Here is a 27,179-nt window from a genome sequence, read left to right on the forward strand (position 1 = left end):
TCAAGGTAAAGAAAGTTTATTTGATATGAACTCTGTGTATATGAAGAGAAAACAATGTATCAAACCCTTCACTCCAGCAGATGTCTGCAGTTTCAAGGACATTTCAAATAAGACGATTATACTTCCAGTTGTATTACTCTCTCAGATATGAAGCAGAGCTGAGCTGCATAAAAAGTGAAATATGGAGCTTCCGGGTTTAAAAGGTGCGGCCAGTGCAAAAGTGCCTTAAAGATTCAACCAAAATTTAAAATTCAGTCATTATCTACTGTTTGCACCATAGTGATGAAAAAACCACAGAACATTTTTTGGAACTGAGCAGCAAAACAGTGTTGCAGCTGAAAAAACATGAAATGGCTCCATACTGAGTGATCCAAGTCACTGGAAGCCCCGAGATCCCAAACTGACTTGGAAAGATGTTATACCAGTGAAAGCATGTCTGCCATTGTATGACCAAAAAAGAAAGAGGCGTGAGGCAAAGCAGGTGACGTGGACAGTGACAGAGACCGGGGTATAACAAGAGTGAACTGACGGGCATTCACTCGATGGAGAGTGCTCCATTGATATGCATTTCCTCTTACCACCAGGGCTTGAGACGGTTTAAAACTCATTTCTACTTAATCAGTGAGTGAAAGAACTGCCTACTTATTAATACAATCAGCCGCCCCTTTACAGCACTGAAATTAGGGTTTCTACCTCAACGTGGGAGTCTTAGAGTTATTCTTTACTTTGGAAAGTAACCAGGCTGCTAATGCTGTCTTTGTGCATCAAAAGTAACACCACCAAAACAGTTGAAAATATATCTATTCCCACTTTAAAACAAGTCATTACTTATTACTGAAATCATCTAACCTGCACTAGTCTTATAAGCCTGGCCAAACATTACATACCAATCTGAGATGTCTATGTGAAAGAGGGCTCTGTTTAGTTTTACCAGACTACTAGTGAATCCTACAACTAAAACCCTTCTTCCACCTTTTTACTAAACACTAAACAGACTCTTTCATACATAGATATCAGTACTGTAACTGTTCTCAATCTAACATCTGGAGAAAAAAAAATCTTTATTCAGTTCTGCTTTTTTCTACCTTCTCTGCTCTATGCTGTGGTCCGCTCTATATGATCATACAGTACATAACATGTACTGGATGGTCTTTCTAATTCAAACTACAGATTACTTGTCATCATCTCTCGGCAGCACAGTTGTTACATTAAAAAGGACCGAAAAGATTTGCACTTTAAATGAGAGCAAGAAATCATGGAATTTCTAATGGTGGCACAGAAAAGGAAGGATATCAAAGGCTCACAACATAATGTCTTTGTATCAGCTTTTACTCTGTAACAGGTTTTATTTAACAGACTAAATTTAGATAGATTTTAGAAATACTATATTATAGATTTAGGTACCTTTCATACACCTGAATGAATTCAGTAGATGTTAAAAAACCCGTTCAGTATGTCTACAGTGTGTTTGTACACGTATGCATGTGAGCATGTGAGTTTGATAGTAACTCGTCAGAAGCTTCCAGGTTTACTTTTATAAAGGGACTTTGATCAACCAGTCTAATTTTCATTTCTGGTCAGGGTGCTAATGAGAGCGCTGTGCTTTGAGGATAGAGGACAGCTTTGATCCTCGGCTAATTGTCCATCAAATTCTCTGCCTTTTCCCTTAATCTCATCCATCTTCAAATCTGTCACATGCACGGCGGTGGACGGGGACAGAGCAGTGCTCACCACACAGGGGGCATCTCACCTAACAGAGAACATCTTTGCACCACCACACACAGGCTTCTTTTATACCAGCACAGATCAGTTCTGCTAAAGTTTGTGCACCTAACTTCAAGCACTGTGGAGCATTCTGACCAACAAAAAAAAATAGTTTAGAATCGAATAGAATTGATAATGCATTCTGTTGTTGTTGCTGTGTTTGTTGCTGTGGTGGTTGTGGTGGCTTTGGTGGTGGTTGCTGTTGCTGTGTTGGTGGTTGTTGTGGTTGGTTGTTATTGTGGTTGTTTTGTGGTAATGATGGTGGTGGTTTTTGGTGGTTGTTGTGGTGGTGGTGGTGGTTGTTGCTGTGGTGGTTGTTGTGGTGGTTGCTATAGTCGTTATGGTGGTTGTCATGGTGATGGTTGTTATGATTGTTGTGGTGGTGGTGGTTGTTATTGTTTTTGTGGTGGTTGTTTTGTAGTAATGGTGTTGGTGGTGGTTTTTGTGATGCTGGTGGAGGTGGTTGTTGCTGTGGTGGTTGTTGTGGCGGTTGTTTTGTGGCCATGGTAGTGGTGGTGGTGGTGGTGAATGTTGGAGGAGGGTTGATTTTAATTTAAACGAGAAACAAAAAAGTAACTTGAACACAATGCTTATTTTAATTCTCCATAATTTAGCGTTGTGATAGTCCATCCGTGGATTCTGGGTATAAAATGGTAGACAGCCTCTGTCTCTGCACAGACTCGAGAACAGGTTTCTGCCAAAACATATCTTGCTCTGGGCCAAACTCCTGCTCTTTAAATGTACTTGGAAATGATGCAGATTGCTCTAAACATTGGCTCAATTAATTCTACATTTTCTCTGGCAATGACAGCCAAAGTTTAGCTGTTTTGCAGACAAGCTGACAAACCACAGTGTGTACATGTCTCAATGCTGTGCTCAGCATGATGTAAGTTAACTCTTAGTGGATTTTCAGGCCAGTCTGACAGTAGCTCCACCTAAAATGCCAAAGCCATTATGACTATGACTGTGAAGTGCCAGTAACCATTAATCAAGCTGCCTGAGAATGTTATAGCTTGCATTTATGTGGGGCACATTTAACTAACATTAAAATATGCTTCTACCCATTAAAAGTCAGAAGACGGGGACAAAAAAAGTGTATTCCCACTGCCTGAGGTCCTGTCTGCAGAATTGAACCTTGGTAGTGTGACTAGCAGACCATGGTAATCATGCAACCACATATTTGCCATGCATTTCTGCACAGTAATTCAATACAATCAGCACTGCCCTTCCATGTATTTATCCAGCCAAAGCCACAAGATGAATGTGATAAAGAAGATTAAGCAGAGCAGTGGATGCAGTGGATTATTTTTAATGAAAGCTGAGACAGGCAATCTATGTGGGAGGAGGATGATGACAGACAGAGACGAAGACAACAGGCAACCAGAGAGAGAAAGAATGCTAATTAATTAAGCCATCAGTGCAGATTCCGGCAGAGCTTCCCCACAAAAGATTTTTTTTTTTTTGACGTGTCCCCTGAAAATCCCTAAAAAATACTAAAGATGATAGCTTAATATCTAAGACCTTTCAGTTTTCTACCACAAGGACTTGATAATATACCTGCTTGCTGATGATGTACAGAGAGACAACAGTCAGTCATGATTTCAAAGGGCATTCTGATTTGCAAGCATCAACTGTCTATACTGACTATAGCACTGTTCATTTTCCATATGACTCAGCAGGTCACCGCATCAAGTAAAATGCAGACACTTCTACAGAAAATAGAATACACATTATGTTTTGCTGAAGATAATTAAAATTAGTTCAACTTTTCAAGTTCCCTGTGATGTCCAACAGTAGGATGCAGTGTGTAAATCGGCAGTGACATGGACCCCTGCAGCTTCACAAGCAGGGAAAGTCTAATTTGACATGTTAGCTGTACAAAAGGGTTTGATTGCCTACTTGTAGTCAACATGTCTTTCATCCCTTGGCATATCTTCCAGATCCTCCAGGGAGAGCAGTAGGTCTATTCAAATTTTCCTTCTTGATGTCCAAACACCTTGACCATTATTCCCATCGATAAGGATGCAAAGCAATTTCTTTTAATCATAGTCAGCTGTATTAATGATACATTATCAGATAATCATTTATATGATTGAACATATTCAATGCATTTATTTATTTATTTATTTTTTATTTATTTATTACTGTTCTTTGCTTTATCTTCATTCAGAGTTTGTCTTACTGTAACATGCCAATCCTGTCATGTATTCTAGTGAGCCTAGTTGTGTCTTTTCTTGTTTCATGACGCAATGGTTTTGTTTGGCATCTGTGATATGAAAACATCAGCTTTCCACACAGTCCCTGTTCTAAAAGTATCACGATCAGTTAAGCTTTAAAATCCTAGCACACCATGGAGCATGTCTCCTGCTGCTGATAGTTTGGCAGAGTTTGCCAACATTCAGCGGCAAATGCAGGAGTCCTCTCTGTTTCATCACAAATTTGTAGTTCAGTCATTGTTGAGACACAACGTGTCGTGTGAATATTTATATCCTGCCATGCTGTTGTCCTGTTTGTCTCTGTGTACAATGACACAGCGAAAAAACTACTGCAGACAAAAGGCGAGTTGATTCAGTGGCTTCATGACTGACGATTCATGACAGTTGCACTAGTATAAGTTGTACCACAGCAGTGTAGTGATACAGGAAGTCGAGTTAAGACACATATACATGCAATAATCAAGCAGCAGAAAAAGAAAAAAAGAACACTTTTGTTCTGGGTAAGTGTGGCCATTGCAAGTAGCAACTGGCTGCTCAACAGTAACTGAGTCAGTTCCACAGGCAAGTAGTTAAGCAGAGGAGACCACATTTCAGTAAAATTCCTCTCATTGCCCTTTAGAACAGCACTGATTGTCTCATGGGGGAGGACCCTGAATATCTCCCTGTAGTGGGTGGTTTAGCTCTAATCCAATTAGTCAGAATACATTTTCTGGCCAGCAGTAATAACTTGTAACATAGTTTAAACTTTGAAGGGGTCAGAGTGACCTGCTTTGGCAGGAGACTCAAAATGAAAAGTGTCTCTCTTAACCTTTACCCTGAAGATGCTACCCAATTCTTGAGAAATTGTGCTCCAAATGGTAATACGTGCCAGCCTCCTTTTGACACTTGTTACACAGAGATTAGGCCTGATGGTCCATCTTTTGCAGGATATAAGGAGTTATTATGTAGAGGGTGTAATTTCATACTGTGTCTCTCTCAGTCTACTCAGTGCCAAAGTCACTCTTTCATTTCTGTGTGCAATGTTGGTGATGTCTCCTGTGGTGTTAGAATAGAAAAGTGCATAGAAGGTGGAAATAAAATGGGTGATATCTTCAGGTTATCAAGAACCTTTCAACATTACTGTAAGGTTCTGGTATCTGATGTTGCTCTCTCTGATGATTACTGTGTTTTCTTTGAGACTGATATAACTGTATAATCAAACGTTCAAAATGAGGTCATCTCAAAACGCTACATTACTAAAAACACCAGCGACATCTTCATTCAGACTGTCTCTTCCACACCTCCCCTCTCCAGGTTCTCTGTCAATGACCTTGTAGATCAATTCAGTTCTAAAATTACAAATATTATTGCTGCCATTGCAACCACTAAAGTGAATGTGGTAGTAGGAAAAAAATCTCCTGAAAAGGAATGTCGGAAAGCTGAGCACCGGTGGCAAAAAACAGATTCATAAAGAGAGACTTGACATTTTTAATTTAGAACCCAAACACGACAACACTTAAAGTCTTCCTCCTGCTGGTTTGATGTCTTCCAAACAGGATTTTGACCACATCATAGCACCTAGGCTGCTCTTGTCAAGGTCCTCAAGGACATTCTTGAGGCTGCATTTGACATGGTTGACGACAATATACTATTGGACAAAAAATGTACCATAGTTATATAGACAACGCACAAATTCACATAACTATATCACCAGGGGAATATAATCCTATACAAACGCTGAGTAGATGCTTTGAACAAATCAGTGATTGGATGTGCCAGAGTTTTCCTCAAGAAACCACTAAAGAGAAAAACTACTACATGTTTCTACACAGCTTCGGTCTGTAATCCTGAAAATGACAAACCAAGGTTCCAGAAACCTCGATGAAATCCTGGACCCAGACCTGAATTTCAGCAGCCACACTAAGAAATTACAAAGTCAGCCTACTATCACTTTAGTAATTAACTGGGATTAAAGGACTTTGGAAAAACTTCCATGCATTTATCTTCAGCAGACTCTAACACTGTAACGGTGTCTTTACAGAACTTTACAGAATTCGTCCGACAGCTGCAGCTGACGCAGAACACCGCTGCTAGAGTCCAAACAAGGACCAAAAAAAAATAGATCACATCACTCCAGTTCTTAGATCTTTACACTGGCTTCCTGTCTGTCAAAGAATAGATTTCAGAATCCTGCGGCTGCTTTTTCAAGCACTGAATGGTTTTCAGCCAAACTACATTTCTGATCTGCTGCTAAGTTACGAACCACCCAGACCTCTGAGGTTATCAGGCACAAGTCTGCTTTCAGTCCCAACATTTCACTCGACATGGAGAAGCAGCGTTCAGGTATTATGCACCACATATCTGGAACAAACTCCCAGAAAACTGCAGGTCCGCTCCAACTCTCACCTCTTTTAAATCAAAGCTGAAGACCTTTCTGTTTGCCACTACCTTTCACTGAAGCAATTTTAAAGCTTGAACTGCACTGACTTTTATTCTTTAGTCATGTCTCTCTTGAACCTTCAATTTTTAAATGTATTTTAATGCCAGCCACCTAAATACGCCTTATTCTTTTTTATCAAGATCCATGCATTATTCCCTGATAAATTAACAAAAATGTCTGTACTTCACTATGTTAAAGAAAGTGAAAAATAATGGGGTCTATTCTGGGCTGAGAACCATCCACCAAGTCACATCGAAATCTGTAGTTCCGCTCAAGTGTACAGCAGATAACAAGCTCAAAACAACCTGACTTCAAATGCTTTTCCATTAACAGAAACCAGACAGAAATGGGAAGAACAGCTTTAGTAAACCAAAAAAGGTGTTGAAATGAGTGTCTTGTTGCAGAATAGTTGAGATAAAATGCTGATGCATTTTCAAACACTGAATCGCTGTGGAACGGTCTCATTATGGAGAATGTATACCAACATCTAAATGCAAAGACATGAAAAAAGAAAAAGAAAAAAATCTAGTGTGAGTTCAGACAGGATCCCTTATTGCTGTAACAGTTTCAAAAGCCGCTGATTAAAAAAACACACAGCAAGATATGCGTGAGTCAGAAGACATAAATTAATTAATTAAAATATAACTTTGGGTGCGAAACAACACTGAAATGTCAAGATGGGCCAGAAATGGTGCTCGATTAATTCTGTTATCCTGTCACATTTTTTCGAGAATATTAGCATAACAGTAGGGGATAACACCCCATGATTCACATTTCTATTTGCTTACCTTTCAGAAATCCTCTTACTCAACATTTGAATAGAAAGAGGACTATTATGATAGAACAGAAGAAAAGATATGAAAAAGGATTCAAATGGCATTTTACATAATACTGAGAAATTATACAACCTCTTAGGGCTGTCAAATGGGTAACTGGTTTGAATACAAACTATGTAGGCAGCATTAATGTTTATTGAGGAGCAGACCCAGATGTATAAAGTTATATTCTGTATATAAATGAAGACTGGTTTGAGTGGTTCTTGGCTGTAGTGAGCACAAGAGACAAGGCACCTGTGCTTATAAAATGTGATTTATTTCAAATTGCGTAGACAATTACAAGATATTTTCTAAATCATAAAATTTGAAAAGAAACAACAAAGTTGTAAACATCCATCCATCCATCCATCCATTAATTATCTGGAACCTCTTACCCTTTTCAGGGTCACGGGGGGGGGCTGGAGCTGATCCCAGCTGACATTGGGTGACGGTGGGGTACACCCTGAATAAGTCACCAGGTCATCACAAGGCTGACATATAGGGACAAACCATGCACACTCACATTCACACCTATGGACAATCAAGAGTAACCGACTAATGTAACCTTTATTTATAAAGACCATTTGGTTATTGTCTGTTTAGCCTCTATGACTGTGACCACCCTGTCTTAGGTGGATGTTTGTAACACCACAAAAAGTGAAGATGAAATGTTTAATATGGTGAACATGGCTTCTACAGCTGATGTGTAAGAAGTTGGATTTCTACCCTGAGACTTGCATCTCTGTGTCTGCAGCTTTATCAGCACCTGGATGCTGCAGTTATTGTTACTACACAATGGCTTCTCTATGGCTATCCTGTATCAGGACTGACTATCTCCTCCTCTCAACTTACTGCTGACTCAACCCACTGTGCCAGCATCCTCCCCACCTGGCAGCCCTGTGCTTCATACAAAGCTGTGCAGCAGGAAGAAAACTATCACAATGTCGTTATTTGTTTTCCCTGCAAAGGTGTTATTGGTTTTCTTTCTCCCTGAGGAGCGCAGCAGAGCCGGTGAGTAAGTGTAAAAAGAAGCAGAGATATACTGACAAGGCGCTCTACGGCAACTCGAGTGGAGAGGAAGGGTGTTTGTAATTCTCACTCTGAGTCTGTGTGAACATTATGGAGCTCTAATGATGGAACTGGAGCCTGACACGACTAGCAAATTATGTTAGCAGTAAAAAGTACAATTGCTTTGCGTATACACATTAAATATTCATTTTGCTTTACATGATTCTGGCTGCATTTATAAGGAGTTTTATATGTTGCAGTTCAGCTATATAGTCAAGCGAACAGAAAACAGTATAATAGAACTAGACTGATAAATGAGCATGTGCTGTCTAAGACATGCTAGTACTGACATGGCACATCAATGACAAAGACATGATCATCTTCAACCAATCAGGGCCCTCTTATTTGTCATATAAAAGATGGTAATAGTTTATCCTTAATTATGCCACAAAATTTCATCTTTCGCTTAACTCATAGATTGAAAAACTATGGGAATACATTTTAGTGTTAGTGTTGAAATGTTCAAAAATCTAACTGAATCCTTCCCTTTATCCAGATATGCACCAAAGGTTAATGGGGTCTAATCTGGTTTATGATCCATGCTCCATCCATTTACAATGTGCTTTAACTAGTAGTCACCGACTACTTATCCCTGTCTAACATAGCGTTTTAAAAAGCTCCCAAGCAGAGAGCACAATTAAGTGCCATGTCCCCTCATAGTTGCTGAAGTGCAAGAATTGTTATTTGTGATATGGGGGGAGAGGAAATGTAAGGTAATGTAAAGTAAGTTGTTACTGAGTGCACTAACATCATGGCTTCATGTCCTATTTTGTATTTTCTTATTCTATTACACTAGGTTAAGTTAGTGGCCGCAGTGTTTTTTTTTGTTAGCGGGCCACTGTTTCTCTAAGTCATAGCGATTTTATATACAGTTTTCTAAGCCAAGATTCCTACGGACATGTGGTGTGGAGACAAGAGCGCTTTTAAAGCTGGGACAGGGATGTCTGTCAGCGGTAACAGAAAACAGTTTCCTCTGCAGGGTGAGACATTGGGAGATTCATGTCACAGCCATGGTGGGAAACAGCGGCGGCTACAGTGGTGAGCCAATACGGAACTGCCGCCTTAAGACAACACTGAGGGCACACATTGCCTCAAATCCATGAAACCTCACTAACTACAGAACTGACTTTTCTCTGCACCACAACTGCCATTTTGTAAAAAAAGTGACCTGATTATTCATAGGGCAGTCTTTAAATAGAGCAGGAATTCTCAGCCATTGAAGGGTTAGGATTTCTCCAAGTTTCACATCTCTTTCAGAGCCTTGGAGGCAGTGATCCAGTTGAACTTTCTGCAGTCATGGTGACAAACATGAAACCCATAACAAATGAGCTTTAAGGCAAACAAGGCCAGTTTCCTGGAAATGCCACCCGTGTGCACCACTGCTCATCTCACATCTCTTCATGACTTTCTGCAAACACCACTGCCACTCAGACCAACGAAAGAAGTTCTATTAAACTCACAAATTTTGGGAATGAATTCATCTCATGTGAGTCAGGGATGACCATCGAGCATCGTACCACCCGGCTCTCAAGAAAAATGTAGGAGTATTTGAAACTCAGGAATCAGCCTCCTCCTGGTATTTAAAGATGATGTACGGAGCAGTCCTGCAGCAAAAATATTCCCTGAGCATTCACTGAGGACTGCGGAGCCAAAGGCTGCAAATTGAACTGGCACTGGCCTTTACAGGCATCAGCTGCGATGCTCATTTCCTCTGGCTTTGCCACCACAGCTGAACCCTACTTGTCCGAAAACTCATTCATCATCCCAAAGCTAAATTTAATATCCCCCTAGCCAAACTTAATATCATTAAGGGCAATCAGCCCAGACACTGGCTGGCTGGGAAACTCGTCAGATCATTCTAATGAGACAATACCACAGAGAAGTTTCAGGGAATGAATGGAGGACTAAGCAGGAGGGCCGCCTCACCAAGACTCTCTGTACTCAAATTACTTATAATTCTTCAATTCTCCAAGCAACTAATGATCATGCATATATCATGACTGGCAATTTAACACATTAAAAGGTCTCATATTATACTGTTTATGATCAATTTCACACAGCTGTCAGAGGTCCAACAACACTGTATTCGATATGCATTGCCCCAAACCCATTCGTGATCCTAAATTTCAGCAATCTAAAAGTCGCTCAAGTGAGCTCTACTGAGAGCAGGCTGTTTCTGTGCCTGCACCTTTAAATGCTAATGTCTGTCTGTATATGATATATCATAGGCGCAATACAAATTAAGTGTATTATTATTATATTATCATTAATAATAATAATAATAATGTTATGTTCAGTGAGAGGGAACTTCTGCACAAATGCGGTTCCAGAAGCATCATTTGGTTCATTTTCATATTCCCACTGAATTCATTTTGCACTTAGTTAAACAATTAAAGGGATTAATGAGTTTCCTCTTTGTTTTCTCCTTTTTGAACAGCATCCAACTGAGATTTTATTCTCCTCCTGCCTTCCATGTATCTACAAGCCTCCACATTAAATACGTTTGAAAAGGTGAAGGTGAGACAGCTAGCTGTGCACCACCCACAGTTTGCATACCGTGCAAACACTGGCACACTGACAACAGAAGATGCATAGTAATGGCGTCAGAGTGGCATTTACACTGCCCAGTGGTTTAGTGTTATTGCTGGGTTTCACGGTGGCTTTGTCCTGAGGGGCTGTGGCTGTTTGGTGTACGCTGCTGACTGTCACGCCCTCCGACAGAACAACACAGCACCCAGATGGTACGGCTAATCTGTATGCCACGCTGCTCCAAGGACAGTGGCACCAGGCTGCAGCGTCTCTGAGGATGTATGTCAGACAGGAACAGTGGCCTCTGCCACGCTGCTCCTGATAGAATACTCATGACTTTAATGCATCTTCTCATTACCACCTCTGTCCTTGAAATAGTGCATCCAAAAATGTAGTGAAACTAAAAATGTATTTATTTATTAAATGTGTGTTTTACTGTACTGAAATCATAAGTCCACCTATAGCTGACACAATCATTCAGTTAATCAACAGCTATCAATTTTTTTCTTTCTCATCATTTTTAAACATTCAGTCATTTTTCTCTTTCCATTGTGAATATTTCAGAATGTATTTACATTTCCCTTTTCCTTGTATTCCATCAAATTAAAATTGATATTCTAAGATTTTCGACTCATGGAGCCACAAAACAGGACATGACTGAATATGTCAACTGAAACATACAACAAGGAAGAACAAGTCTTTCAAAACTAATTCTTATGGTGGAGTACTGAGGATGAATAACGAGTCTCAGCCTGAGAATGAAGCTGCTTTAAAATCTGGTGGTATGGCAATAAAACAATGTTTACTTTGTTTCACCATAGTCTAGGCTTGGGCAATATTTCAGCTTTTATATCACAATGTTGTTCTGTCCAAATGTTTTTTTTTAAATTGTCTGCTCTTTTCAAAACAATTGTTAGAGCCTTTGCAGATGGTTCGGCATAACAAACTTTTGTCATTTCATTATTTATTTTATTTAACCAGTAAGTCCATTGAGCATAAAATCTCTTTTTTGAGGGAGACTGGCACTGTCTGGTGCTTCAGGTTATCATTAGCCTGCCTTAATGTTCAGATTTGAAGGACTAGGCCTTAAGAAAGTCTTTGCAAAATCACAAGGGGAATGATATGACATGTCCCATAATTACAATGATGGAACTTACCATATTATTTGTCAGTTATATCACGAGAATATGTACTTAGCCTATGTAAACAGGAAGTTGTCAGGAAGCCATGTCACGTCAGTGTAAACATTGGAGCCTTAAATTAAAATATTCAAATGAACAATGTTTAACCAACTCAATATCCATCTACCTGTGTCAACATGCAAAAAAAAAACATTTGGAATAAAAGAAGAATCAAGAAATGAGAAAAAACTAATTTGGAGAAATTTAATTACGGAAAGAAGCATGAAATATGTAGTTTTAGAATGACTCCTAATTAATCAATAGTTTAAATAAACAAATCTGAAGAGCACTGCAAATTACAGCCAAAGGAAAACTAAAAATCCATGTATATCTACAATGTCATATTACTGTACATTAGTTTACCAAAGGTAGATTTTGTATGAAGTACCTGTAAAGTCAAGAACTGATGAGTTTGTGAAAACCTCATGACTGGTTCCCTCATTTGCCCATCATCTCGCATGTGTTTCCAGACAAACACCCAGAGGGGCTGTTGAAGTCTCCCCAACAATGATGAGAATGACAGCAGGGAAATAAGCCTGCTGATGTGTGAAAATGACACAAAGCCCTTTAATGATCATCGTCCGTCCTTTCCACCTCTGCATCATAAACGCCTGAGTCAGCTAAGAGTCTCCGGATGGACAGAAACGATCTGCACTCTTAACCAGCAGCTGGAGGAGGGGATGGCCTGTGTGACATTCACTACAGGGTCAGGTGGGATGGTGATGAAGAGTCATCCCCTCCTCCAGCTGCCGAATAAGAGAGCAGATCATTTCCGTCCGTTCGGAGACTCACCTGTGTCACATTCACTACAGGGTCAGGTGGGATGGTGATGAATGAGAGTTTAATAATATTTCAATAATAACAATAATAATAATAATAATAACAATAATTATAATAATAATATATTTGCAACTTTTTTTGGAACAAAACACAACGCAGTGTTTCATGTCCCACAATAATCAGTGTTGGAGAAGTGTGCTAAATAAGTAAACTGTGATAGTAATTAGGGTGGGAAATTCACAGAGGCCACAGTGGCCCTCGTGCCCCTGGCTTGCCTTGAATTACAGCCACCTGAGTGCACAATAGTCTCTGTTCCAGAATAGAACTGCAGTGAGTTTGCGGTTCACGCAGGTGGAGTCTCATCATCACGATGATCTCAGGTGAAAGCCTGAGCCTCTTAAACAGCAGCAGCATCTCAAAAAGGAAGACCGACACTTACAGCACAGGTACACAAGCGAGCCAAGCCGGTTTTGATATGATATGTAACTGACCCATGTCGTAGGATTTAGTTCAGTAACGTTGGAAATATATTCACAGAACTGAACTTCCCTGATCAAAATCCCATAATAGAAACATTGTTCAAACACACAACGAGCTACAACCATATTTTCATCAAAACGAGTGGTTCTCCGGGCTGGACATTAACATTGGTCTCTATGGTCAGCCGTCTGTGAGACGAGGGCAGGGACCGTCTACAAACTGCAACACCAAAAAGAGATAACTTCACTATTATTAAGTGTAGTGTCACCAAAATCACTCGACACATCAGTGGTCTCCTGCTGTTATTCTACAACTGTTTGTTTGGGAAAAATATGCTTTGCCATAATTTTGGGAGAAATATTCAATACCTTCACTAATATTCAGTGTGGTATCACCAAAATCACCTGACACTAACCCCACTTTAAAAAAAAAAAAAAAAGTTAACGTTAACTTGATATTGACATTAAAAATGTTTTAATACATAATGCATGTCTTATTAAAAATTAGGATGTAATGGCAAATTCACACACCAATTCACATCTGCAATTTGGTCCATTTGGTCTGCACTGAAGTAACCGTTACACAGACTCATAGACAGTTTTGTCTATGTCATCGGGATAGACTGCTTTGTTGACATGGGTTTGGTATGAGGTACTTGAATATAGTTGGTGGTAGTTGGTATACCCCCATTTGGAGGCCAGCCAACAAAATATGCAAACACACCACAGTACTTTCATACCAAATTGAACAGGGCAGGTATCAAAGTACTCTTCTCTCAATATTACATCCAATTAAACCACTAGGCATTTTATTTTAGAAATCATACTTTATTTGCTTGATGACAAACAACTGTCACTGTGCTATTTTGAACAAATGTGCGCTTCTGATAGACCTATCAATCCTGACATTAAATAAAAAATAAAAAACATTAAAGTTGAAATTGAACAAAAAGGAGACAGAGGCCGTCCGCTCAGCTTTTGTATGTCACTGCCACGACAGTTTCTCACACAAAGGAAGTCCACTGAGCTGAGAAATACTTTCACTCAGCACTATTGACAGCAGGGGAGTGAGGGGTCGGCTGCTGCTGACAAAGAGCTGAGGTATGTCTGAGACTCAGCCTGGGGAGTGTATAATGGCTTTATACAGGTAGTGTAGCACAGGGGACAAGAACTCCCTGAGGGAAAGCGCAAAGTGACATGTATCTCACTATAAGTTGCCTGTTATGTCTGAGTTAGGGTTATGAACGAACCATGAGCCATGCTGAATTTAGTCTTTACTTTGAAAACGTTAAGTTGAGGTGGTTTAATAATTGTGTCAGAACTATTACAAAGGCGCTCTAGTGTTAATAAAAGTGATAAATGAAACAAAACGAAATAAAAAAAACAATGATATTGAGTTAAAATGTATAGCCTCTGTAGTCTTAATGTGGGAGTAGCTCATTTTAGAGTTTAAAAAAAATATGATGTTAACATTTGACACACTGATGTTGTGTAAACTAAACACTTTAAACTGCTGAGAGAACACTGCAGATTTTGCTGTGAACACCCTTATAGTGTTCAGTGCAAGACAATGCATTTCTCAGTGGATGGGTAGAAACACCTTTGTTAACATGACAGAAGCGTTTTTCTTTTCTTATGTGTACGGATGTCTCTCCTTTCTAGAAGACACAATAACCACAGCGGCAAAAGTGATATGACATGGCCGAAAAGGAGTGGGGACTTCAGCAGTCCAGATTACAGTGAACACATCAGGGCCCTGAGTTTCTCACTCCTCCCTCTTGAACCAATTTTATTTCCTCATTGACTTAGTCTGGATACAGAGCCCCTCCAGAGGTCACATCATAGAGACGACCCTGAATTTGTAAACCTAGCTCTCCGACTCACAATACGTGTACACGGATTCTGCCCCCTTCTCACTGATCAACACAGCAATAGTGATATTGAGATAATGATAGTGATCAATAAACAACAAAGATGACGACAACAACTTGACTGTATATGAGCAAAATGCTCTATTCAACTGGAGAAGTGCTGCTGTGCGTCATGATCGTACCCCGGTTACTCACAATACAGTTTACCTTTATTGATAATTAAAATCTCTCAACTCCTGAGGTCAATAACTGCTGTTTCCTCTTGAGAGTATCCTGTCTGCTGTCCTCTGTATAGCTACAGAATTTAGTATTGCTGCTTAAATGAGCCATAATGTTTGCTACAGTGGCATTACTACATGCATGAAAAAGAAACCTTTGAATGACTGCAGCATCTCATCATTAAAGCACAGTGTACTTGTGTAGTGAACCTGCTTTTGAAGGTGCATCTTACTATATGAATATTAAGCCCTCTATAAAGCAAGTTAAACACTACAAGATAGACTTGAGATCAAGGGCCCATCTTATGACTCAGACCTTTTTTGCTGCTACGAGATGCACCAGCAAAGCACCTGATCACACCTCATTTAAAGATTGTTGGTCTGTAACTAGCAACGACACTTGTGCTGCGCTGGGTGCCACTACAGCCAACAGAAAGGTCTGCCCTGATGCTGGAGGATAGCTGCAGGCTATGTTATCAAAATGTTCCTTATCGAAGATTAATCATTTCACCCAACCACACCCATCCCATGTCAATCAGAATGTTGTTCTTATGAACGATCCAGTATCTTGCAAAAGGTATGAACACATTGGATACTTCTACTATACTACTGGATCTGTGTATTATTCAGAATGCAGATGGGTTTATTCAGATAAAGGCGTATTAAGGAATGTTTCTGTAAGGCAAATTCATCGTATCAAGAAAGTAGCTGTGAAAAAGCCACTGATGAGTAGCAAACAGGTATCTGAAGCTGTTGGTGCCTCTGGAGTCCCAAGAACCTCTTGATGCAGGATCCCCCAGGGGCTTGATGATGTGCATAAAGCTGTATTTCAGCTACCCTTAACCAATGCCCATAAAGAGAAACATTTCCAGTGGCTAAGAAATATGAACATTGGCCAGATTGATAGAATTCTGAATAGTTGGTGGATGGCCACCATGTCCCAACAAAGCTGCGACTTCAGCAAGGAGGTGGCGGACTGATGTTCTGGGCTGGAATCATGGGAACGGCCCATTTCCTGCCATGGTATAGAAAGAAGAAACATTCCTTCCTGAGTAAAATTATTTTCATACAAGACAATGCACCATCCCAAAAATTTCATGGTGTGGCCACCATCATTCCTTGACCTTAACCCTATTGAGAATCTGGGAAGAATCGTTAAAAGGAAGCTCTTTGAGGGTGGGCAGCAGGTTACCTCAAAACAGCAGCTCTGGGAGGTGATTCTGGCAGCCACAAAGGAAATACAGGCAGAAACTGTACATGGACTTACAAGTTCAGTGGATGAGAGAGTTGTTAAGGTTATGTCAAAAAGGGGGTATAACCAATAAGATTACAATTTGGCATATTTTAATAACATCAACAACAGCTACCAACAGCCATAGTCCTTACAACCTTAATTAATGTGTTATCATGGGTTGAAGTGTAAAAATTAGAAAAAATAACGCCTTAAATCCCTGAGGAGCTAGATTTGCTTTAGTGATGTTGCTTTTGTTGCCACAAAATAAAATAAAACCCTTGAAGCATTTGCACTGTTTCAGTTTGTCTCCTGCTGCACAGCAGGCGACTGCTTGCCGGCACAAAGTAATCCTTCAGTAGTGTCAGTGTGCATGCATAGCTACCTAATTCAATGTTGCAACATGGCAGAAAATACAACTTTGTGGAAATATCCTCATAATTTTGAATTTTTGGTTGAAAAGGACAATAAATGACATAACAGTGATTTGCAAGTTTAATTGTTTGCATGTAGGAGTGTGTTGGGTTTTTTTTGTTTTTTTTTAAAAAAGCTCTTCACTTTCATCATGTTTTCATGGTTTCTATGTAAGCACTTATAGTTTACAGGTTCATTATTCCCATTTTTAAACATCATATGCACCACTAAAAGAGCCAATTTTGTATTATTTTCATTGAAATAGCTGTGCCCAATACTGTAGGCCTCTGCACAGCACGCTGTCAGATTGTTAGCAAAACAAAGAGCTGTAAATGTTATATTGCATCCGTCATTCCTATTATTAGGCTGCAGTTACTGATTATGGGCCGCAAAGAAGGCTACAAAATGATGGTAGAGTCAATGTATTCAAAAGGTATGTGCACAGTTGGCAATATAATATATATAATATAATATATTAATGGCAGTAATCTTGTGAAATGATTTTTATTTGTACAGTTAACACATACTGTAAAAGACTTGAACTACTAATGCTATGCACATAATATATGTTAGGCAGCTGAAATGCTACCAAAGCTAACTACATATACAGCTAAACTTCTCACTTGTAAATGTAAGAACAAACAAAGGTGTATTGCATTAATCAGCCAGTTAGCCAATTTGTTTATGCTTACATCCTGTAGCAAACAGTGAAACAGGTCTTTCTAAGATTTGCAGCAAATGATGAAAATTAAATGGCACATTGCAGACCAAAAAAAAAGAGGAAGGAGCTCATGGAGGTTTCACAGGAATTAATGAAGTTCAGGTTAGCTGTCATTCACACAGAGCTACTGTACACTGAATGCGACCATCGCTGAGAGAATACTAAGCCCTCTCAGTAAACAAAACCCTCGCAGCAAAGTCGCGACTCTTCTGCGTTTTGGCACCACAGTGGTGGAACAAACTTCCAACCAATGACAGAACAGCAGAATCACTCTCCATCTTCCACAAAAGACTCGAGACTCATTTGTTCAGACTTTACCTTGACCCCCCGCATAGCAGGAAGTCGCTTTGGACAAAATCATCTGCTAAATGCCCTAACTGTAAATGTAAATGAAAACGTGAATTTATTCCTCCCTCCTCCTCCTCTTTGTTAAATATAACCTCTGCTCTCTGTGACTAGAAACTCTCAACAACAAAATCTTGACATTTCGCTCAAAAACAGTTTGCCTGCGATGGTGATTCAGGAATTGAAATTCCAATCATTACCATTCCATCTGGATAACAGCATGAGCTAAGTGCACAAAATGTAAATGGAAATATAGATGCAGTCTCTTCTACAGTTTTTACATAATGGGAGGCGTGCAGATCTCCCCCTGAGACCTCTTTCCCTGGGAGAATGAGCCACAGAGAGCTGCAGGCATGGAGGTACAAGCAAATACGACGGCCCCTGCGGCTCAGTCTTCAAACATACCGATTCTTCAAAAGCAATCTCATTGTTCCATCTTTAGCCTTGAAAGAATATAGATGAGAGTTGGGAGTGGTAGGGGTTGGACTCGATGAGCATACTTATGGCTGCAAGGACAAAGTCCTGTCAACCGTGATGATGGATAGATAGAGGGACAGATAGATAGATTGATATATTTATTTTATTTTTGTTTTATGGTTCCACCTATCTGGCTGTTCTCCTGGGTGCAATCAATCACCGTACAGGTCATTCAGGCTTCTCTATGAATCCAAATGTGCAGTACAGTCAGTACACAAGCTTCTTTTGTAAAAGCAATCAAACATTTAATTCTCTGGATGTTCTGCTCTTTAACCAGCAGTTACATGTTGGATGTTCAAGCCAAAGACAAGCATTAGACACAATTTTCACTCCAGCTACGTGCAAGCATGGACGTTTTTGCCAACAATACAATAATAACCTTGTTCCTAGTTCATTTGGTTTGCGACACAATGTATGGTGTATGATGTAAGGATTTCTGATTTCTGACAGATTAAAACAATTTTTAAAATTGTAATAGTGTGAAAACACAGACGAGTCAGGACTACACACTTGGTGTTTACACTGAACAACTGTCAGGATTCCAGGCTTAAGATCTCACAGAAACTCTCAAGATTTAACGTGACTTCAGGAAAAAACAAACATGCTGGCTGACTGTCATCGTGTGTGAACAACCCTCACAGTACTTTGCCCCTGTGTCATGCCCTCGTCCCCTTTGCAGTAAAAACAGGCCTTTTAATTTGACTGGGAGTAAATGCAAATTCTAACAGCTTTGCCAATTAAATAGCATAAAATAATAATACCATATGAATTTTTAGCTACTAGGAGCCCAAATCTGATGGCAAGACAGGCAAACATAATGTCATGTTGTTGTTGATCTATGATCAGCATTATTATAAAGAAAAATATGACAGAACTAGTGGTAGATGAGTGTATTTACAATCCCAATCTCATTTAAAGTGGACAAACCTGACACACATACACAACCTAAACTAAACCTAAACTAAATGTCCTGGTCACTTTTCTGTCATGTTTTCTGTCATTAAGGAACTTTATTTTGCTATTTTATGATCTGTCCCATGTGAATTTATGACAAACTAATTACATTGTTTTAAACAGCCATTGTTTAATCACATGACCGTTCACTATGCGCTGAGAAAAGGTGAAAATAGGTTGGTTTTAGCTCCACTTCCAACGTTTAAGTTTATGCTGTTTACAAGATTCAATATTAGAAGGTAGGTCAGCTCAATTCATGTGAATTATTAACAGTAAAACACTCTCTGCTCCTGGCAGTCTGTTGAGTGGTGAGGCTGTAACCAAACTCCATTCTGAACTCAGGTGTTTTATAGTCAGGCCTTATTTTTCACAGTAAACATTGTTACAACCTCAAAAGGGCACTGTTTTGATTCAATTCCATATACAAGCACAATCGGCACGTGTCATTCACTCAGTTACATCATTAACTAACCTGTGAGGAGGCGTTTGACACAGTCACATATAGACTGGCCAGGTCCCAAGATTTATCATGTTCATCCCTTCTTTGGACAAACCGAAGCCATAGATCTCTTTTCCTACAGTTATTCATTTTTTCGGAAAATAAATACACTCATAAGCTTTGGGATTTTTTACAGTTTGACATGTAACACAGTGGTTTTAGGCCATCTTGCTACTTGCCGTTTTCTGTTTGGAGCCAGTTCTGGTGACAGGATAGTTACTTGCAGCTGCTCTCATCTATCTTTTGCACTGAAATACTATCATTAAGCAAGTTTGTATCATCAGGTTGGTGACACTTACCAGTCAGCTTGCTCTAATGCACATTTCTGCTAAATATTCCATCACTGTTCTTTTCAAGTCATGAATATCTTTTTTGATAGTGAAGATTCAAAGTTGCAGGACTCCAATTCAGTCTGTAACTTCAGGACCAGCTTTGAAATGGAAACATCCCTGCAACAGATATTTTTTTTTGTTTTTTTTTTAAATTGGAAATGACACAGGCGTCTCCCAGAGGATAATAAGAGGATGTGCAAGAGGCATCATTATTGAAAAAAATATTTCTCAGCTTTTATTTACATTTAAACAAAAAGTGGCATGTCCAAAATTAACCATACCCTTCTCAATAATCAATAGACAAGCCTTTATTGACTATTACCGTAATCAAATACTTCCTATAATTGCTGACCAGCTTTTTGCACGTCCCCACTAGTATTTTTTCATCTTTAGGGATGAGCTCCAACTTTTTCAGGTTGGAGGGTCTCCTTGCCATCACCCTGATCTTTAGCTCCCTCCACAGATTCTCAATTGGATTCAAGTCAGGACTCTGGTTGGGCCACTGGAAAACATGAATGTTTTTGTCCGCTAACCATTTCTTCACCACTTTTGCTGTGTGTTTTGGGTCATCGTTGTGCTGAAATGTCCACTGGTGCCCAAGGCCAAGTTTCTCTGCAGACTGCCTGATGTTGAGAATCTTGATGTATTGCTCTTTATTCATGGTGCTGTTTACTGTGATTAGGTTTCCTGGTCCATTGGCTGAAAAACAAGTATTTAGAAATGGCCTTATAGCCATTTTCTGTCTTGTGAGCAGCCACAATGTGCAGCTGCAGGTCCTCAGTGAGCTCCTTTGTCTTAGCCATGCCTGACCTCAAACCAGCAGCAGAGCTGCTGTTTTTCCACCTGTTGAGTTGATTAAAACAGCTGCTCCCAATCAATCAGGCTAATTAGGATGCTTTAGAACAGCTTGGATTATTTGGAATGGTATAGAACTTTTGATTTTCCCATAGACTGACAGTTGGCAAAGGGTATGACTAATTTTGGACATGCCATTTTAATTCAAATGTAAATAAAAGCTGAGAAATATTTTTTCCACAATGATGCCTCTTGTACATCGTCTTATTATCTTCTGGGAGACGCTTGTGTCATTTCAAATCAAGAAAAAAAACTTGCTGGTTGAATAAAAGTTTAAGTTTTAAAGTTTAAAATTTGCCTGGGGTATGAAACATTTTGGGCTTGACTATATCCCCTAGTGTTGGGCCAGCATTACTGAGTGAAATTCTGATCATCCTCCAGCCAGTAACAATTAAAAAACGCCCAACCAGATGTATCAACTGTGTTCCATATAAAACAATGAATCTCTGTTCTTGTTAACAGTGATGCTGCAGGTTAAACAGGCTCCTAAAACAAAAAAAAACAGAGCTGTCATGGTCGCTGCTGCTGATTGATATCAAGGTACAAAGTATTCTAATTGGTATTATACAGCACAGGGTTGCATAATAAAATGAATGTTACAGAACATATATGAACACCAACATGTAGCAGAGTGACTTCATCTTAATATCAAATGTAAACAGTGACAGATAAACTTCCCTTAGCTGAGGCTGTATCTTGTCAGCTTAGATATTGATGGGACATATTTCAATAATTTAAATATTGGAGGGGGTGTGAACTCTCATCCCCCACCGCAATTACATGTCTGGATAGCTGTCTATGTGCTTTTAAATGTCAAACCACCACATTACCAAAAGTCTACGCCTACATGTGGATTTGTTAAAGTTCACAATTTCAGATCGCCTGAATGCACCAAGGACGATAATGCCACTTTATGTGACAGACTGTGGACCACTGAGCCTTCAGAATCTTCTTCACAAATACTCATTACTGCTGGTTTGTTGGAGACAATGGCTCCACGGCAGCACAAGGCTGTTTTGCATTGTCAATATCTCCAGCGAACAGTGGGTTCAGCTGTTTGTTTTTTTTTCTCCTCCACTTGGCCCTCAAAAATGCAGTGTTGATAAAATTCTCCTTTTGGCATCGCCTGCCTCGAGAGGCTCTCATGAGGAGGAGGAGGAAAAAACAGGCGCAAGTGAGCATGACCGACCCTGCTGAGTGGGAGGGGAGCTCAGCAGGAAGGGTGAGGGGGGAAAATCATCTGTATCCTTTTCCTCTTTTTGCACATTTCCATTTCGAAGGACCCCCGTTGGGTTGACCCTCAGCTCTGCCTTTCACAGGAAGCCAGGCGGACGAACGCAGCCCTGGCCCTGCCTGTGAATCAGGCGGTCTCCAGAGCTACTGAAAGATGTTTGAATACATGGCAGACAGGAAACTGGTGGGACGCAGTATTGATTATGTTGGTACACGAGTGGCCGTGGCAACAAATCTATAGGGCAAACCATTTGTACCTGAAGCCTTGCACAAAGGGTGGCTCGCTAAGAGCAGAAAGGTGAAATAAAACAGTGTATGATAGAGAGAAAGGAAGCCTGTGGGGGGGGGGGAACACAGAGAAATATACAAAGCCGATGAGAGTAAGAGAGACAGACTCATGACGGCAGTATGGTTCAAATGCAAAACTGCCATTTATACAAACTGTTAAACATTCATACTGCTTTAAACTTGCAGTACCGTCACAAAGAAAGAGAAGAGAACGACACATACACAAGCAGAAGGGGAAAAAAGAAGATGGGAATGCAGGAGGAGGCGTGGAGAAGCAGTGGGGGTGTTTACCTGGAAGGCCTGCCAGAGCTGATCAGCCAGAGCGCAGATCTGAGAGAGGATGTGACGAATGAGAAAGGACTTTGACATGCTGCTGCTCCCCAGCGCAATCAGGTACTCCGTCAGGTTCTCTGCAGCCTGGAGCTGAGGTTTGGGAAAAAAAAATGATTCAACTGAAAAACTTTTGCTAACATTTATAACTTAACTAACTAATAATATGTAAAAGTCTGTATCGATAATACAAAACAAAAAAAAAAAACATACTGATTCTATTCCAAGCTGGTCACAATAAATGATGATTCAAGTCTTTCTGATTAATGACACCCAAAAAAAATGTACAGTGCAGATGACATGTTAAGCACAATGTGTGTCCAGTTGAGGGCTGTGACTTTGATCATTTTCATTATCAATGTCTTTGATTAATCGATTCTTTTACATAAGAAATGTCAGAAAAATTAAATTTCTCGCATGAAATGGCTAATTTCTAACATCTTGCTCTGGAAAGGACCATCAGGCACAGATCCAGACCTTCTGGAGGAATAAACACTCAGAGACACATCAGATTCTGCTCTGATCTGGAACTGTGGGAGGGGAGTGCAGAGATTACTTTTTAACTTTCGGGGTATAAAAGTGGATTATCTCGAATCCTGTTTATCAACCTGACTGCAGCAGTGAATAGCAGAGTTGACCTCCAATGTCCGGTGTTTATGTTCTGTTATGCTGACTGGAGCTGGAGGGGAAATGTACTTCACTTCATGATCGTAAAGTTACAGAGAGGAGAGGGGCGCTGAGTGCAGTCAGAGGTCCACCAGGAATTAAATTCACATATACACACATCCTTGGTGTTGCAACTTATACACACAATAATCTGACTGTTTTCAGAGGAATAAAGACAAATGATCCTGTGGTCAAACCCACACAAGGAAAGTGAGTCAAGCTTTTTATTAACACTACATATACCCTTGTTCTCCTTCCTCACTCTTTCCCTGGCAGTTATCGCAACAGGGGACCAAATGAAATGCACCGTTACCTTGAGTAAACTGAATCTGAGCATAAATGTAAACAACTCTGCAAAATATAGAACAGAGGTGTAGTCATTTTTAGAAATGTTAAGGCAGAAATATTACATATTATATCTTCCAGCACCTAGTGCACTGTGAACATTAAAATCTGTTGTTCAAAACTGGAGCCTGGACAGGTGATGCTTCTGGCATTCATCAGGTAACTAGAATTATCCTTGATGGCTACTCCTTGTCTGTTTTTACATTCAAGTAAATGGAAATCTTTGAGACATGACATGAAATCCCACCTACGACACTTTGCTATTTTTCTGCCCCAGAAAAACTCCTCCACACAAACTCTCACTCTGAGCCTCCAGGCGCCTCACACTCAGGATAAACACTAAATACAGTCGGATGCTCATTATGAAGAGTGCCGAAAAGTAATTCTGCTGCTGCTGACGATTCTGGGATAATCACACACATGTGACCCTGACTGGCTCAAAGGCACACAGGCAATATCTCATTTGATTTAAAATTCACTTTGGATACAAGATGACATTGGCGCAGAAATGCATTTAGTCTTACAAATCATTAAAACTATGATGGATAGTAGCTATCTCATTATGTGGCAAATAAACTACAAACAATATAAATGCAGCAACAAAAAGGGATAAGGTTTTTTGTCCATCAACTTTTGAGAAAACAAACTTTTCATAACAGTAAGACGACTACAATACAATACAGAAGCGTATTAGTCTGGTCCCTCTCCATTCATTTTAGGTTGGCTGGTTTCTTAGGATCACAAATCCATCTTGCCAGACTTCAAGTTATGCACATTTGGGAAAACCACAGTTGATTGGACCAATCAGCATCCTTTGAGGAACTACTGGCAGCAAGTGGTTAAGGTGTGATGACCAGCGAAAGAAGCAAGCTTTATCTAGTAATTCCATCGGAACTGGAGAGTCTGTTTCATTGAAAGAGCGATGAACGATACTGAAGATTTTTCTCGATGGCAAACGTGTTTTTGTAGCTGGCTGTTGTTATTTACCAACTGGCTCTACTAGTGGTAGCACTCTCCTACTGTTGATGTAATTGGTTGAATTTAGCCCGTGATAGACAGATGGTTCGTCCAGTCACCTGCCAAGTGTCTGCCCCTTTCCAAACTGCTTTTAGCAGCATCTTTACATACGATTAGGCAACAAATCATCTGGTTCCTTAGGTCAGTATTCATGGGTAAGCAAAGCAGTAATAGAACATTTAATTAAGTTTGACAGTTTGTTTTGTGATTCTGAACAGACCTGCAAAAACTGCAAACACAGCAGTGAAACGGCAACGTTTCAAATATGGACCGGTGAAGCTCCTCTGTCAGTCATTATATCAAACCCGCCCAACAAACCAAGATTACCAGAGCAAATAAAACGTGATTTCAGCAGATTAACCTGGTTCCCATTAGGTTTGGACCAAACAAAACCTTTTCAATCAGGTCTAACTTAGGGCTTTAGACAAGACCAAACCCAACCAGTACTACCAGATTTCACATCTAGATGTGCCAGAAGACTCATTTGCTCCCAAGAGGAACATAATGAGTGTAGCAGCACTACAGTCCTTTAGGGCAACTGTGACTGTTTTCATTTCCAATGATTCAACGTAACTTTTGTTCTCCTTAAGTTTAACACAAAAATGACAAATAAAAGATTTTAGCCAAGTGAAACAGGAGAAAAAAATATCAGCATCGACAGTTCAAGTCATCCACATACAGTGTATAAATCGCGGAAATCAATGAGCTTTCCACAATATGTTCCTGATAATGTTTCACAATAAAAACCTTGTTAAGAAATGAATGGGTTATGGTTAACTGACACACTATAGGGCTTTTCATTTCAAATGGATACAGTGTTTGAATTAACAGCATAAAGCAGTAACTTTACCAGGGCAAATAGGAGCAGTGGATCAGAAAAAGACTTCATACTGCAGGTTACAAAAACCTTTAACACTAATAAGATGCAGCATGTTCTGCACCAACTCCTTACTGGTAAGTTGAGAAGTATTTGAGTACATCATAACAAGACATACGCACTGCGCCACCTGTCAAGTTGAGGTAATCAGCTATCCCTGGGCTCCAGCTAATTACCCATGTGCTGCTAGTTCTCTCCACCTGACATTACACCCGACAAATGTCCACGGTTCAGTCAGGTGGTCTAATGTCAAACCAGTCGAAGAGCGCACACAAGACCAGTAAAACTGGAAACCTACCCAACCCTCGTTCCCAGACCAGCTTGCTGTAGTTTTCACTAAATCAATCAGGGACAAATGGTGCACTAATTGGAGTGTTTTCAGCAGCAGATTAATCCACATTTGGTGCCCCTGTGAGTATCTGTGGCAGCAGGACGGTGTGTGTGTGGGACTGAGTGACAACAAGCTACAGTGTGTGTGTTCGCAGTGATTAAGGAACTCATTGTGGCTCACTGATGTGGTTTTAACAGAGGAAGAAAATATATCAGGCTTGCTACATCTATTGCTCCAGCATGCACATGACAGAAAATACAATTTGCCTTGTCCTTTAGTTTTAGTAGTTTAGTAGTCACTTCGGTAGCTTCTTCATTCTGATGCCAAACGCATGAAGCACACAGTTTGCTGCTGCTGCCACAGGTTTTAATTTTTGTGATCCTGGAGGGAGTATACTTAGCATGCACGCTCGCATTCAGCAACAGCCTGATTCATATTCAGTCCATTTCTCATATTTTTTTTGACTGAGAGCAGCCCAACACATCCAAACCGTCCTCTGTTACCGTGCCAGTAGGCAGCTCCACGGCAGCAGCTGGGGATAAATTGTTTGGCTCAAGGGCGTCGCGCCCATTGTTGTTTTTCAATTTAGATGGAGGAATTCAACTAGGAACCTGCACACATCAGAAGTGCAGAGCTAAAACAGATGCTTAAAGCTGATCAGATAGGCGTGTTTAGCTGTTTGCTTCAAACAGGGAGTGAGAAGGAGAAAGGAAAAAGAAAAAAAATTCAAGAACCTGAAATTCAATTTGCTTTGTATTGCCTGCGCTGCTGATTATAGCCGCGTGCTGAATGACACCAGGACATCATGAGAAACTGTCTGCATGATTATCCTATCAAGAGATTAATTCATAATTTGAAGCAACTGAAGGAAGGGGATTGTTATTCAGTTTTCCTAACTAGATTTTCTCCAAGGCAATCCTTCCC

At 40.0% G+C, this 27,179-nt stretch overlaps 1 protein-coding gene across 11 annotated transcripts in view; it reads right to left on the reverse strand.

Moving 5' to 3' along the window:
• Positions 1-27,179, reverse strand: part of mei4 (meiosis-specific, MEI4 homolog (S. cerevisiae)) — a 102,215-nt gene that overhangs the window by 58,660 nt on the left and 16,376 nt on the right. For 8 of the 11 annotated variants that reach the window (XR_005072696.1, XM_037087528.1, XM_037087523.1 and 5 more), the window contains exon 4: positions 22,981-23,112. Coding sequence is in view for 10 of the 11 variants with exons in the window: in XM_037087528.1 (XP_036943423.1) it covers positions 22,981-23,112 (132 nt within the window). In the remaining variant the exon portion in view is untranslated. Of the gene's footprint in view, positions 1-16,154; positions 16,356-21,441; positions 21,655-22,670; positions 22,737-22,980; positions 23,113-27,179 lie in introns of those variants that run through there. The other 3 variants (XM_037087522.1, XM_037087530.1, XM_037087527.1) reach the window with 3 other exon arrangements.

Source organism: Acanthopagrus latus, chromosome 22 (assembly GCF_904848185.1).
Source record: "Acanthopagrus latus isolate v.2019 chromosome 22, fAcaLat1.1, whole genome shotgun sequence".
Classification (NCBI taxonomy): Eukaryota; Metazoa; Chordata; class Actinopteri; order Spariformes; family Sparidae; genus Acanthopagrus; species Acanthopagrus latus.